General features: G+C 51.2%; 1 protein-coding gene across 1 annotated transcript; it reads right to left on the minus strand.

Annotated features, from left to right (window-relative positions):
* Positions 1-922: 922 nt before the first annotated feature.
* Positions 923-8,574, minus strand: AREG (amphiregulin). The gene is made up of 6 exons (XM_030450250.1): positions 8,457-8,574; positions 8,141-8,323; positions 5,284-5,467; positions 4,685-4,843; positions 2,975-3,077; positions 923-2,102 (listed from the first exon to the last, which is right to left on the minus strand). The coding sequence occupies exons 1-5, from the start codon at positions 8,497-8,499 to the stop codon at positions 2,990-2,992; spliced, it is 657 nt and encodes a 218-aa protein (XP_030306110.1). The 5' UTR covers positions 8,500-8,574; the 3' UTR covers positions 923-2,102; positions 2,975-2,989.
* Positions 8,575-15,413: the final 6,839 nt, after the last annotated feature.

The following is a 15,413-nucleotide window of genomic DNA, read 5'->3' on the forward strand; positions in this document are numbered from 1 at the left end:
GTCTGAGAACTTCTTGGCTAAGTCAGAGGGCCAAGGCAAACGTACCTCAGCTAGGACAGGACTGTGCTCTGCCCCTGCACTGGGACACAGCTCAGCCCTGACTGGAACTTGTTCTTTTCCTTCCCTGCTTCAATCCAAGCCACAGCCAGAAACACCTCTTGAAGATGCTTTGGAGTAAAGAGCCTCAAAACAAGACTCTCAACCATCTTCACCATGAACGCAACTTTAAAGCCAAGCTCACCCCCCAACACTTTTTTTTCTTAGGCAACTCCAAACTTAGAGCCCAGCTCCCTCCTGGAAGTGCTTTGATGGAACAACAGGACCTAGTTGGACTAATAACTACCCAGGGAGGAAGAGAAATTCAAGGCAGAGAGTGGAGGCCAAGGCTCCCTTTCTGTTTAGGGAGTCACTGGCCTGAGGCTATTGTGCTTTTCCTCATTTCTTTAAGACCGAGTTTCAAGCCACTGTCCAACTTCTCTGACCACACAGAGATGAAAGGCTCTCCCCTCTGCAACATTCCCAGCTTGAGACCAGTGCAAAGGGCTACTCATCTGCTCCAGCATCAGAGATCCTGCTGCCAAAGAGCTGGCTCACTTTGCCCCTCCTTAATCCACTAACTAAAAGATTCCTTTGTAGTTGAATTAAATGGATTTCCTACTGAGACAGGTACTTGCATTTGCACGTTTTGTTTACAAACAGCTTGCACTCTCAGGATCACCGAGTTCATCTTTCACACCTGGCTGCAGAGCTTCACAGCCCTACTTTGTGCTCTCACATGTTGAAATTTCTGCTTTGAGGAGAAACCAAGCTCTAATTTTGAGTGTTTATTTGTACTCCTGAGAGCAGGAAAAAAAAAAAATCTTACCATGATTAGGTTATGTAAAAAGTTTAATTATAAAATAAATAAGTTTGTTATGGAAACATTAAATATTAAATACAGTAATAAATATTTACACATTTACAGATACGACTTGACAATTAATGGTGTTTCTCTGCTACCAGAAGAATTCTGCTCTGCTTATACAGAACACATTCACTCTTCCAAGAAGAAACTGAACTCAAATAATACTCTGTGCTCAAGACTGAATGGAAAGTTCAAGAAAGTAAGGACACTGGGGTCAGAAAAGTTTGAGGTAAGTCGAGTTCTTCACACCAGAAGGTAAGAGCACAAGAGACCACTGCTTGCAGTGTCAGTGCATGAATTTAATTCTTCAGAGGAACAGGTTCTTGGTCAAGTTCATCTGGATGGATCTGATATGAAGCATTTTAAATTTTTAAGTGCTGCTTAAAGCAGCATCAAGTATCTGGGTAACAGAAGTAGCTTTGTGTTTATAACAGATGTGTCCAGGTTTGTCAGCTTGTTAGAGCATGGATCTTCTCCTTCAGATCTTGCATTTAGTGTCTCAGCATCCTGAGGAGCCTAATTTTACCTCAGGCTAGCACACACACAAATGGATAGCTCCACTCACACAACGAGTCCTACTGAATTCAGAGGGATTACTTTCCACACATACAGTAACAGAACCCAGGTGTGGCTGACAAAGATCTGTCACCAACGCCCTGCAAGTCAGAACTAGAGATGAAGTTCTTTGAATCTGATATCAACAGGGAGCACAGTGACAGCAGAATGAGGTTTTTTGCATCCACTGAGGTCTAGGGAGAGAAGCCATCCAGCACTCTTCCCCTTTTAACTTTGGGAAAGGGAAGGGAATTTTCACCCCTCCATCCATTCCTGAAAGCCACAACAAGCTCTCTCCCTTAGGGTTAGAGCTGCCAAAGGAGAGACTTGCTAACAGAAGAAAGTCCCTCCACACCACAGCAGAGACTGGAGCTCCAGCATGGATAGAAGAGGGCTCAGTAGAAGCAGTCTCTAGCAGGTCTTGACAGCAGGTCCTCTACCCCACAGTGCCAAGATGTGGTGGTAACTGTCCTCCCCAACAAGCGATTCAGCAGCAAGTGGCACGTTGACATCTCCTTGCAGCAGCCTCTGTCTTGGTGAAACAGGGCTTTAGTGGCAACAGCTCCAGCCCACAGTGTCCAGGTGGATGTGTCAGGTAGCCAGAGGTACCCTGCAGCTTGGCAGTGGCCACATGAGAATTGTTCTGTAAGGGGCAGACCAGCACATTAATCACCACCCAAGACACCAGCACTCTGTGCTAGAACCGTGTCAAACCACAGCAGCAGCAGGCAGGTTAAGCATGAGCACAAACCTGAGGAGACTCTGTTAGACACTCTCCAGCTGCAAGTAAGCTTTGAGCAAAGCATTCCAGTCATCACTGAGCAGAGCTTGGACAATGTGCAAAGCAAAGCTGCCGAGTTCTGCCCACACTTCTCAGGCCTATCCTGTACAGCTTCCTCCTTCAGCCTGTAGTACAACTCCTGGTCAGTAAGGGTCCTTGAGGCTGCTGTTAGGTACACACTTGCTCAGAAGAGACCAACTTGCTTCCTCATTAAAATCCACCAGATTTCTCCCAGGAATGATCCAGTGGTCCATAAGCTTTACCACTCAGAGGCTATGAAAGTATGCAACTTGACTGAGAAGCTGTCTGTGGTGCTTAGTCTTGGTCTACAGCCTCTAAGCACCAGCAGTGTCCTGATGCCTTGCAGAGAAGACATGAACACTGTCAGTACTCCTCTTACGAGGGGTGATGATCCACTTGGCTGCTGCATCCTCTTCCATGATGGAAGTCTACCACAGCTTCTTGCACTGATCCTTTCCTCCTAACTGCACTCACCACAGTACAGCCTCCTACCCTGGCTTTTCCTTTCAGAGAGCAGCCAGGAAGCTAACAGCACTCGGGTGCTTTCAGAAAACCAGAAAACTGAGCCAACCTTCACCTGTAACTTATGTGTTTCAAGGCACTCAAGTGTTAGAAGCAAACACCAGCTTTGCAAAGCATGCATGCAATTCCCAAATGGTAGCTCCAGCCTGGAAGGACCAAAAGGCATTTTAAGATTAAGGCAGCTTTCATACCTGCTTTCTCCTCATTTACACACCGACGTGGCCATTTCTGTTTTCTTGTCGAAGTTTTTTTCTTTCTTCTTTCTCTTCATACTGAGGACACTTTTTCCTGACCCTGTGGAGAATGTTAGAGGTCACTTTGAACCCTGACGTTCCTCCTTTGCTGTTACCAGCACCCATTCCCTCTGCAGCACTTAGACTCATGTCCTTTCAATGCTCAAGCAATTCCATAGCACCAGGCAGTTTCAACAAGACAGTGTTTAAGCAGTGGGCATCAAGCAGTATCTGAAGGTAACATCAAGAATCCCCTGAGTCAGGCACTGGCAGTTTCTCCATACAGCACCAGGACTTCTTGGCATCAGGATGAAGAGGGTTTATTGCTGGAGCTGAGCAAAGCACCAGGAGCCTTTCAGAGAGAAAGATTTCCCAGCTGCTTTAGCAAAGAGATGCAGAGATCACACTTCCCTCCACTTCAGAGTCCTGTGGACTTGAAGTATTTGAAGTCCCTGTTCCCTTGATGTGACCCTTGAACACATGATAAACAAGCTGCTTATTGATTTTCTCCCAATTTCTCCCAGTTTTTTCTAGTAACTGTTCCAAACAGACCATCTGGTTTCTCTGGATGAAGGTATAGAATAATGAACTTCATGCATCAAGCCTCAGAGTCCAGAGCACAAAACACATGTAACCCCACTCCATGGCTTGCTACAGAAACTCAGTGATTGTTTGCTCTTACAGAACTACAGAACTGGTTATCTCCCCTAGCAGCAAGGAATGAGGCAGTGGTTCAGAGAACAAGTGTTCATCCCAGCATTCCTGAAGTTCAGATCTAAATATGAAGCAACAGTGACATGACAAATGCACACCTTATTTCCTGAATTGCAGGAGAGGGTACAGCATGTACCCAGTTTGGTTGATGTTCTTCATTAAGATCTAAAATTAGACTGAACTTTTGAGTTTCACCTACAACATCCCAAGCCCTGCTGTAGTGCAGCTGCCATGTCAGCACCAGAGGACAGCTCCAACACCCAGGAAACACTGGAGTCAGGCTTCCCGTGCTGACTAACCCCAGCACAAACTCCTGGAGAGCACACTGGCAAGAAGGAAAGGTAGAAGCAGGCAGCAGCTACTGCATACTGCTCATCAGCAGTGCAAAGGAGAGTTTGATACAAGGCCTCAAACATCTACCCAGAAAAGCTCTTTTAGTTTATTCACAGCCAGGAGCCCAGATTCTGAGCAGCTGGTGAGGCTGGAACTGTTGTTCCCTCCATCTCACCAGCAAGCAGTACAGTACTGGGCACTGGTAACACTTGTACCCCACTTGGTTCCCCCCACCCTGTGTTTCAGCCCAGCAACAGCCATTTCCTTCCCTCTGGCTGTGCACCCTGCTGCTGGATACCAGCCTTGCCTGAGGCTGTCCCACTAGTGCTTGCAGACTCCTCCCTAAGGATGAAGGCATGGCTGTGTCAGCCTTAATGCTCCTCCACTCTCATGTTAAAATAAGGGTCATAGGCTGCCTGAGCCCAGTAGTGAGAAAGAGAAGCAAAGTGAATCACTTAGGAACCTCTCAGCCCTTGGTTCTACCCTCAATATGTATCTAAGCTGGGATAAGAGCACAGCCCTTCTGGATGTCTTCACACAGGTCACTCAGATGAGCCATGCCCATCCCAGGTGCCTGACACAAGCTTAGACTGGACAGACAGCAAGGAGTATAATACTTACTGCACTATCACGATGATAAGTACAGTAATGAAGCTGATGCTTGAGAGCAGGACAGCTACCACTACCAACACAGTCTTTGAGTAGTCTGCAACATCATTCTTCCTTTGAGTCTTCATGAACTGTTCACCACACCGCTCACCAAAAAAATCCTGATGACACCTGCAGGTAAACATTAACACAAGGTCTTATCAGCTCCAGTGCTGTCTGGAGCCAAGGACTCCCACACACAAACCTGCCTTAGCCATCTTCCTAGTTTCCCATGAATCCATGCTCCCTTTAGAGCGTGTTCATGAAATGCAGTCACTGCTCTAGCACAGGGTTTGTCAGCATTTCAACAAGTCGAGATTAGTTTGGGCGTGATGTCCCATCAGGACACGCCTTTTCATTCTTTTGGTTTGAGTTTATGACCAACTGATGAGTTCAGTGGCTTGTTATGCATCTCGGATTCCATCATCACTTAATTTACATGGCAGAAAGATTCTCAGTCAAAATACAGCAGGGGATGGACCCAGGCCAAGTTGACATTGATTTTTCCTGAGCCCTCATATGCCACCAGCTCACAGCATTCACAACTACCTCATAAGGTACAAGCAACTTACTTGCAGGTCACCATCTGGAGATGCTCCAGGTACACGCATTCACCGTGGATGCAAAAATTTTTGTATTCCATTTCACAGGGAGTCCCTTTCTTTTTGTTTTTCCCTTTGTTTTTCTTCCTTCTTGATTTTCCGCCATTCTTCTCACCCCCCCTCTTTGTCGGTTTGGGTTTAACCACAGGTTCAACTGAAAAAAGGGATAAGATGATTCAGTCCAGCAATCTAAGAAGCCAGATTCTGCAAAAGCTGAAGGACACGTGAGGGGTAGGAGAATGGTCACTGCTGGAGAACCTGTGATCAGGAAGCATAGGATGCAAGTGAGCAAGCAGCTGGGCACAACAGCAGCAAGCTTAAAGCTCACGAAGCACAGCTCTGCCACCATGGAGAGCTGTGCAGTGCAGACCAAAAGCAACACGAGAAGATGAGCTGAGAGAGACAGAGATGAAGAGCAGAGCTGAAGGGCTGCAGCATTTCACAGCACAGGATCTTGGAGTGAAACCACACAGCATCAAGCAAAGTTTTGTAAAGAACATGGGGTTCACACTGAGCTGAGCCATCCCCTAGTTTGATATTGACTCAGAGGGAAGGCCAAGAGCCTCCATCACTCTAAGCCCTCCATTTGCATCAGTGATGAAAGGCATTATAACTCACTAGGTAGTCCTGGGCACCTGCAGAGGCAAGACAGCCTGCTATCCCAGTTAGCATACTTGTTTCTCCCAAATAACCTGCAGTGCTGTCTTCAGCAGAAGATAGTTCATTTCCAGTTCTCCTACTTTGCAAGAGATGCACCCAGGGAGTGAAAGCAGGATAGTGGTTATTTGTTCTGCCGCTCACTGTTGCCCCTCATTATCTCAATTAAGACAAACCTCTAGAAGAGTGTGGTTTAAAATGCTGGTGACTTAGTACCCTTCAGATTTAAGCAAGGGCAATCATTTGCCTTTTGCTGGGACAACAAGCTTAAGTCTGTCACTGACTGAGGGTCCAAAGCTCTGTAGCTGTTCTGTGCAAAGTAAGGTGGTACAACCCTGCTGCTCTGAAGAAACCATCCCTTCACCACTACCCAAAAAGCAAACCCCCTTGGCACAACACTGTGTCCTTCAGGAGTAACACTTAACCAGGAGAGTTTCAACAGGTCCCAAGAGCAGCAGAGCTATTTTACAGCACTCTTCAGTTTCTCTACCTTGCTCTGTAGACCTAAAAAATAATATTTTACTCTGAGCACTATGCATATAGGCAATCACCACACTAGGATGCAACTTGGTCCAACTGCTTCATAACCCTGTATTTCTAGTGACAAGAGGAGAGCCTGCACAAAGAAACAAGGTGTAGTTCACTGTTGTCTAGACAGCTGATTGTTTCAACTTCTAGAGCAACAAGCCTGGCTTGAAGTAACTTAAAAGCAAAAACGCCTTCAGCAACCAGAAGTCTGATTCAAATGGTATAAGCTATATTAATATGTAAACAAGGAACACTATTCCTGCAGCAAGGTTTCCTGTCCCTGGAAGTGTGAGCTTCAGTACTGACAGCTGAGGCCCCTGATCTGTCCAGTTTAACTCGATATTTAGGTTCACACTTTGATAACTGAAGCTGCTTCCATTCTCCCCTCTTCCAGGCTCAGCTTGTCAGTTTGATCTCTGTGTGCCTGTCTGCAAGCTGCACAGCTATCCACAGTCGAATCAGAACAGCTTGAAGGCTCCACAGATAAACCTCACACCAAGTAGAAGAGCAGGTCTAGAAACCAACCACCTTTGGTAACAATTCTGGTTTCTCTGTAGTTATACAACACTTAAGTCACCAAGCCAGTAGTCCTACAGGCCAAACTGCTCAATAACTCTCACATTTCTGTCTCCCCTGGAGGTCTTCCACTCATGAAAAACTTCAGCAAGGTCCACAGACTTCCCAGACTGAGTACCTGGGGCACAGCCCCCCCTTCACCATCCCTGGAGGTGTTCAAGAGACAGGTAGATGAGGTGCTACAGTGGATGGCTTAGTGCTTAGGGGCTGCAGGGCAGAAAGTTGGACTTGATCTTATAGGTTCTTTTCCAACTTTGATGATTCTATGATTCACCTAAGAAGGGTCCTTTAGTCTCAGTCAGGTCTCTGGATGTTTCTGCAGGACAAACAGTATCTAGAGCCACCCTAGAGGGCAACAGCACCAGCCCTCTAACATCACCTGAGACTGAAATCACTTGCAGGTCTCTGCTTTGTGTTACAATTGCACTTACAGCAGAAGCAATGAAATCCTCCCATCCCCATAGCCAGTATGCTATTCTGACCTTTTCACAGCTCACAAGTGGGGAAAGCCTAACCAATTCACACAGTATAGCTACTGACAGTGAACTATTGCCTGAAAGATGCTTAACAAACTTCCCTGCAGCCACTTCAGAGTTTAAGTGTTTGCTTTCCCAGGAAATTTTAGCCAGCTCCAACACACATAAGCCATCAGAAGAAACCAGCCAGGAAATCCCTGGAGTAACAAAGACAACCTGATGTAAAACGTACTTTGGGGTCAAACAGCACCCACAAGCCCCCTGAGGCTTCCGTGAGAAGCGGGTGGCAGCTGCCCCCCCGCACCCCTCCGTGGGGAGGTTCGGCAGGTTGTCACCTCACCCGCAGCTCCCACGCACGCTGCTCACAGCCACGCTCAGTTTCCATCCCTGACAGACTATTCCTCACGCACAAGGAACAGCAGAAGTTTCAAGCAGAAGGGCGCTTTGGCTCGGTGCTCTATGAGCCCCCGGCAGCCGCCTCAGAGAAGCGGCGTGTCCGCCAGCAGCCGGTGTTCGCAGCTGGGGAGCCCCCGGGCTGAGGAGCTCTCCCCTCACAGCTGCGCCCGTCCCGCGGCGGGCTGCCGACTCACCTCGGATCAGATCATCCACGATGTACTGATGGACGGGCAGCGCCTCCTCGTACTCCTCATCCTCCTCGTAGTCGGGACCCGGCACCGCCTCACCCTCGCGGGCTTCGAGCTCCCGCTGCCCGGCTGCCCCGTGTCGCTCCGGTTCCGTGGCGTTGGCCGAAGCCCCTTGCACGGGCCGCCAGGCTGTGAGGGGGCAAAATGGCGCCGTGGGCAGGGGGCGAGACAACCGCTGGCGCGCGACAGCCCCCTCCCCAGCCCAGCCCCGCGGCGCTGCCCCCTCACCCTCTCCCTCCCGCTGCCCCTGCCCCGCACGCACCTGCCAGCACTGCCAGCGCGGCCACCAGCGCTACGGCTCGCATTGGCGGTCCCGGGAGGCGACAGACGGACAGACAGACAGAGAAGGAGTTGCGGGGCAGAGGGATGCGATAGCACCGGGCGGCAGCGATGATCAGCGCTCCATGAGGAGCCGCCCGCCGCCGCCGCAACTTATATAGGCGGCCGCCGCTCGCGCGCCCCGACGTCATCGGGGTGGAGAGGGACGGCAGGTGAGGGCGGGGCGGGGCGGGACGCAGCGCGAGCCCCGCCCACCCGGCGGGGCGGAGGGATCTGCGGACCGGGGCGCATCACCCCGCGTTGTCACGGAGACGGATTCACAACACAGAGCGGGTGCGGATGCGTGCGCGGACACACTGCTCGCTGCCCCCGCTCTTTGCTCTGCCCCCCGCACCCCGGGATCAAGGATGCCACCACAGCCCTCGCCTGAGAATGACATTCGGGCAGTGAGTTGTGACAGCCCAGAAAAACCCTTCTAGAGGAGGGAGGGATTGATGTCCCTCTGCTGCCGAGTTTTGGGAAAGGAGGATGTGGGTGATGTCCTGAGTGAGAGGGGCTGGGATGCTACTCACAGCTTGGGAAGCTGATGGAGCCTGTGCTGGAGGTGGCCAGGAGCCATGCTGCTCAGTCCTTAAATCTTCTGCCCTCCCTCACGCTCTGCAGGAGGAGATGCATCTCCTGGAGCCATCTGGGCCAGGTCATGCCAGTCCTAAGAAGCAATCACAGAATCCCAGATTGGTTTGGGTCAGAAAGAACCTTAAAGCTCATCCAGTGCCAACCCCCTGCATGGGCAGGGACACCTCCCACCAGCCCAGGGTGCTCCAAGCCCCATCCAACCTGGACTTGGACACTGCCAGGGATGGGGCAGCCACAGCTTCCTTGGGCACCCTGGGCCAGGGGCTCAGCACCCTCAAATTAAAGAATTTCTTCCTAATGTCCGACCTAAATCTCCCCTCTTCCAATTTAAAGCCCTTCCTCCTTGTCCTGTCACACTATGCCTCAGCTTTCCTTAGGTCCCCAGCCCATGAGCTCTGACAAAGAAGTTTCCATGTTGTTTGTTTGGCATGGAGCTGGCAGGCAGCCCAGCAGCCCCTCTCTGCACGCTGCAATTAAACAGATCCTCATCACCTGATGGCTTTCCTCCTCCTGAGAGCTTCCCCCTGCATCTCCTCTGCCTTCTCTCAGTGTCTGCAGCCCTGGGACAGAGGGTGCTGGGTCACCCAGCAGCTCCAGGCCTGAATGGGTGACATCTGGGGGCAGCACAGGACCCCCTTCCCCTGGGGACAAAGCTCCCTCCCCACAAGACCCCCAGGGGCTGGTGTCAGCGGAGCTGTGGGGCAGCCCAGCTTCTCCTTTGGGGTTCTGCTGTCAGCACCTGGGCCTGGTTGTGTGAGAAGGGCTGGGGAGAGGTTTGGGGAGGGACAGCTTCCTCCCCCCTCCTGCCATGCTCCAGCTGCTCCTGCAGTGCCTTTCTTGCAGGTGTTGGAAATGAAGTTTGGGGACACTTGTTTCTCGTTTGTATTTTTTTTTTTTTGCTGTTGTTTTTTTGTTTGGTTTGGGCTTGGATTTTCTTTTTTTTTTTGTTTGTTTTGTTTGGGTTTTTTGGTTTTGCATTCTTTGGATTTGTTTCCTTTTTATTTATTTTTTTTTTTAATTAGAAATTCACTGGAAACATTTCAATTATTTTTTCCTCCCCCAGCTCCATGGGAAGCACATCCTGAGCAGGGAACCTCTCAGCCCCAGGCACTGGGCTTGGCAGAATGAAAGGAGCAGGTGACCGTGGGACAGGCTGGCTGTCCCTGAGCAGTCAGTCACCCGTGTCACCTGTGCTGCCTGGAGACCAAACCTGGCGTGGCCAGCACCTGACTCGCTGCCTCCCCTCACTCCTCCAGCTCACTGCCTGACACCAGGAAAGGAACTGGGCTCCTTGGGGAGCTTGGAACCTCTCAGGTGTTTTGCAGACTCCCTCCTGGCTCAGCAGGAACCGCTGCCAGCTGCTGATGGCCAAGGAGAGGTTCAGGAGAGCTCTTCCCCAATGCCTGCATCCTGGCAAAGCCCTGCTTGGCTGCTCCTCCAGGAGGGCACCCCAGAGGCCATGTTTTAGGGCATTCTGGTGGGATCCTGCTGCAAGGCCCAGTTCTGCAGTGTGGTGCTGGGGAGGAGGCACAAAGTTTGGTCATGGCCTTCTCGAGGACCCAGAACCACAGAATCACAGAATGATTTGGGTTGGAAAGGACTTTAAAGACCATCTGATTCCTCCCCCTGCATGGGCAGGGACACCTCCCACCAGCCCAGGTTGCTCCAAGCCCCATCCAACCTGGACTTGGACACTGCCAGGGATGGGGCAGCCACAGCTTCCTTGGGCAACCTGGGACAGGGGCTCAGCACCCTCATAGTGAAAAACTTCTTCCTAATATCTAACCCAGATCTGCCCTCTTCTAGTTTAAAGCCATTGCTCCTCATCCTGTCACTGTGTGTCCCTGTGAAAAGGACACTGGGGCTTTGCTCCCAGGCCAAGCTCCCAGAGCAGAGGATGCCTCCAGGAGTGGTGGAAGGAGGAGAAGTCTTGAGGGGTCTGCAAGGCTCCCCCCTGGGCTGCCCCTGGCCCAGCTGGGCTGGTGGGGCAGGTTGTTGGGCCAAGGGCAGGGCTCCTGGTTCCACATGGATGCAGAGTGCCACCTACTGAGACACTGCTCCCAGCAGCACCAGGACACCCAGAGCCTCCTCACAGTGCCCCTGCCCCTTCTGGCTGCTCCTTCATGCCAGGCCTGGAGGACAGGGAACCCTCTGCTCTCTGGCCATGTCTGCGGAGTCCAGCACCACGGCCCTGCTGAGGGGAGGGTTCTCTCCATCAGTCTGCCTCTCCTCACCCAGGTTCATCTCCAGAAAACATCTCAGTGATGAAGACTGTGGCCGTGTTACCTTCTGTGGAGCAGCACATCATCTGGCTACCTGCAGCCCCGGGGCAACAAGTCCACCCTGGCAGGGATGTGATGTCCCAATGGTTCAGGAGCTCCAGCTCTCTGGGGAGTCCCAAGTTAAATTTTGCTGCCTCCTCTTGCTTGGTAGCTCCAGGGACCTTCTGTCCTCCTCACTGACCATGGCTGGTCACCCTGAGATGATTGAAAAGGAAGGATGGACCCAAGGTGTGCAAACTGCTCTGGTTTGTGCTGGGAGCCCTCACCCTGGCACAATATTTGAATTATATTTCCTTCCACTCTGCCCCCAGGGTGCAAAGCCATCTGGTGTCACCCCAGATGGGGGTGGCCATCAGGGGTGAGGACAGGCAAGGTGACCTGGCCACCAACAGCTGCCTGGCCCCGTGAGCATCATGTCCTCCTGCAGAGTCCCAGTGCCAGCTGTGCTCTCCTCAGTCACTCTCTTTACTTTTGATAAAGCCCCTGAGAAATGCGTTGAAGGGAAAGGAAGTGTCTGAAATCCCTGCCCATTAATTTTCCTTGCTGACATCAAATGTTTAGTTTGCCAGGGCGGGCACAGCTGACCTGGGTGTTTGAGCATGAGTTATCCTTTCTCATCCCTGCAGCTGAGAACAGGTGGAAAAGGGGAATGAGTCAAAGCAGAGCAGTGTCTGTCTGGGCAGCTCACCAGACTTTCACTGAGGATCTGCAGCCCAGCCCAGCCCCTCCTGCTATCAGCAGCTCCCTCACAGGCAGGCAGGGAGCTTTGAAGTGAGGTGTGTGTCACCCTGGTTCCTGCTGATGTGAATCAAGGTTGCAGTCAGAAAGAGGATGTAGATGCATAGCTGGGGTGTTGGTGAGGAGGGAAGGGGAAAGCCTCAGGGACTGGGATTTGGTAGGGATCGTGCTCTCTGCTGGGATGCCCAGGTGGCCCTGCATCCCTGCCCTCAGAGCCCTCAGCAGCCAAGTCTGTGCTAAGATGGTGACCTTCTCCCAGTGCTGCCTTCCCTGCTCCCTACTCCTTTCCCTGAGACTTAGACTGCAGCAGGGATTTGGTGCCCTGTCTTCATTTCCTCAGGGAAAACATCCTCCCCCTGGGACTCCCTGTGAGGCCCAGCTTCCTGCCCTCCCCATGGCACCCCAACACGCCCCTCCTGGCAATGCCTGCCTGGCCCCACAGACAGACAGGGAACCCCAACAGAGCCCCTGGCCAGAGCTCAGCTGCTCCAGGCAGTGCCCCTACACTGAGTTACCCAAGCACAGTCCCTGCAGAGGAGAACACCCAGCTCCTGGCTTCCCAAAGGTGTGAGCAGCTACGGGATCCTTCTGCAAGTGCTCCAGAAGTACTTGTTCTAAAAAGAGGAGAAAAACAATGTTTAAATGTGGAGCTATGCTCCAGGCAGCAAAAGCTGCATGATTGCTGCTCATTAAGTTGTGGGGATCTCCCAGCTCAGCTGTGAGGGTGTGTGTGTCATTCTGTGCACAGCGTGGCTGTTGGAAAAATCATGTCTATGCTTGGGGAAAAAAAAAAAAAAGCCTTTTTTTTCTGCTAGTGTCTGAAGAGATCTGAGCTGAAACAGAGCCAGAGCAGAAATTTTCACATTCAAAAAAGCCTCCACAAAAAAAAAGCCACTACATGGTTATTTTAAAAGCTAAAATATGGTTACCTCTAATGCCTGGAATGCCAGTGATGAATCTTCTGGTTTCCTCATTCCACACAACTTCTGGACAAGCACTTTTTTGCTCACTGTAAGAAAGTGACACTCTGTAGGTGGTTTGTAACTCCTACAAGCTGGCTGCAGCCCTCTGTTCCAGGAGCACTGCCTGCTACCACCAGGGCAAACACAACAGTGCAGGTACAGCTCCTTGTAGTCACCAGGCAGGCTTCCTGGAGAGGGTCCCACAGAGGTGACATGGCAAGAGTTCTGGGTTTCCTTCAAGGCTCCCCCAGGAGGATCTTAGGATCTCAGAAGAGTCCAGCTGACCTGAAGTGTGTTGGTGCCAAAGTTGGAGTGGGCAGTTTGACCACCTGAGTTTGTTGAGTGGGGTGAATGATCCATCCCTTTCCTCACCTGAGTGGCTTGGGTATGAAGTCACCTTGGAGATGCATATCATGGCTCATTTGAAAGCACACAGAATGTGAGCAAATTATATGGTACTGCACATTTTGAGGGATTGCAGCCTCACATAAGGACTGGGAACATGTGACAGAAATATGATGTTTTTCTTCTGTGGCACATGTTATTTCCAATTGTGTTGAGAGAAATTGAGAAATGAAGGACATGTGAGGATTGTTGGGGAATTTCCTCCTGGAAGTGGAGGCTTTTTACTTTGCAATCTTCCTTGCACAACAGCTTTTTTCAACCTGGTTCCCAAGCTGAGCATCTGGCAGGGCAGGTCAACACACACAGCTGAGCAGAGCATGGACGTCCTCCTGTGGCAAAAGATTTAATCTCAGCAAGAAAATGTTGTGAGCTGCCTGGATCTGTCCCCTGCAGGAACCTGGGCAGATCCCCTTGCCCAAGAAGGGTCCTCTCCCACCTGAACTCTACTTTTGACAAAACCCCTGAGAAGTATGCAAAGGGAAAGAAGTGTCTGAAATATTTGCCCGTTACTTTTCTTCACTGACATCAACTGTTTAGCCCCATCACAGAGGGGCTGTCATCTGTCACTGCATGCCCCTTCCTCCTCTCCACTGCATTCATTGGGTTCTTGGTGCTCAAGTCCTTCCCTCTGCCATGAGAATCAAACACAAGCTCCTGCTCTCACCCCTGTCACTGGGGGTCACATACCCTCTCTGTGTCCTGCCTCACAGTTGATCCAGAGCCCCAGCTCTCTCTGACCTCAGATTAACAGGGGCAGGATGAGGCAAAGGTCAAATTCAGGTGCAGTGGGGGCAACTGGATGTGAATGTTTTTCCTTCTGATTGACCCCTGCATCAGGAAGAGGAAAGCCTCGGGTACCACTTGGCCATGGATGAGTTTCTGCCCGATGCCTTCCCATCTGTGCATCAGGAGGTGAATTTTTCTTTACCTATTTGAAGTCATTTCGTATGTGCAGAAACAATGAATCACAAAGAGAAGCCTACAGCAATTAGTTACTGCTTTCACCTTTGCCAAAGCTGGATTTTTTCCCCTAGAACAAAGCCCAGGCAAGCCTTCCTACGCACAACGAGGGTTACGTAGATCACTCTGGATGATGTTTCTTTCACAGGCCATGAGCAAGCAGAGCAGCTCAGGAGAACACTCCATGTCATGGGCATGTTTTCCATTCTTCCTTGGGAATCATTGTTTGCTGCAGTGCCTGCTCCTGGCTGGGAGTGCTGTGCCCTCCTGACATCGCTGCCTCTGTGCCAGGGAGCGGGCAAATCGGCCTGAAGTGTGGCAAACTGACAAGGTGCCAGCCCTGCCAGGCTGGGCACTGGCACTGCTGAGCTGAGTGTTGGTCAGGCTGCTTCCAGGCACAGAGATCCATCCATGGGTGACGTGCAGGCAGAGGCCTCGTGTCCCTCGTGTGTGTCCCAGCAGGCTGGAGCGCGGGGACATCGCTTTCCCAGGAGAGGACTGCTGAGACACAGCAGATGAGTAAGGGCTGGTTTGCATAAAGATTGCACACTCATGCTGTGAAGGAGGTTTCCTAGGCACAGCCTCATTTCCTTCTGCGGGCAGGTTTGACTCCATGTAGGAAAAACCCTATTCTTGAAGTCTTTGGGCAGAAACCAGTTTATGTTGGCAGGCACAGCAGCGTCCTCCTGGCAGGTTTGGGTCCACCCAAGTTTGACTGCATGGAGGCAAACTGCTCCTCTGGAGCCGAACCAAGTCTCCACTCGGAGCTGAATTCAGGTGTCCTGCCCACATGGGCCATGTTTTGCAGACAAGAGGGCTCGTTCCTCTCCCAAAAGGCTCTTCAGCATCACCAGTGCACCAGCATCTGCACGTCTTCTGGGTGGGTTTCAGCTGGAGCTGAGGGCTGCTTGCAAGAGGGAGAGAGGAACCCACAGGTGGCAAGTGCAGGGCTGAGCA

This window comes from Calypte anna, chromosome 4A (assembly GCF_003957555.1).
Source record: "Calypte anna isolate BGI_N300 chromosome 4A, bCalAnn1_v1.p, whole genome shotgun sequence".
Classification (NCBI taxonomy): domain Eukaryota; kingdom Metazoa; phylum Chordata; class Aves; order Apodiformes; family Trochilidae; genus Calypte; species Calypte anna.

Bases quoted from the DNA above. Each gene is read 5' to 3' on its own strand.
- AREG (XM_030450250.1), bottom strand. From the start codon at position 8,499: ATGCGAGCCGTAGCGCTGGTGGCCGCGCTGGCAGTGCTGGCAG. The intron at 5,468-8,140 runs GTGAGTCGGCAG...CCCTTTTTTCAG, and splicing joins CGTGGATGATCTGATCCGAG to TTGAACCTGTGGTTAAACCC. The intron at 4,844-5,283 runs GTAAGTTGCTTG...GTTTACCTGCAG, and splicing joins CTCCAGATGGTGACCTGCAA to GTGTCATCAGGATTTTTTTG.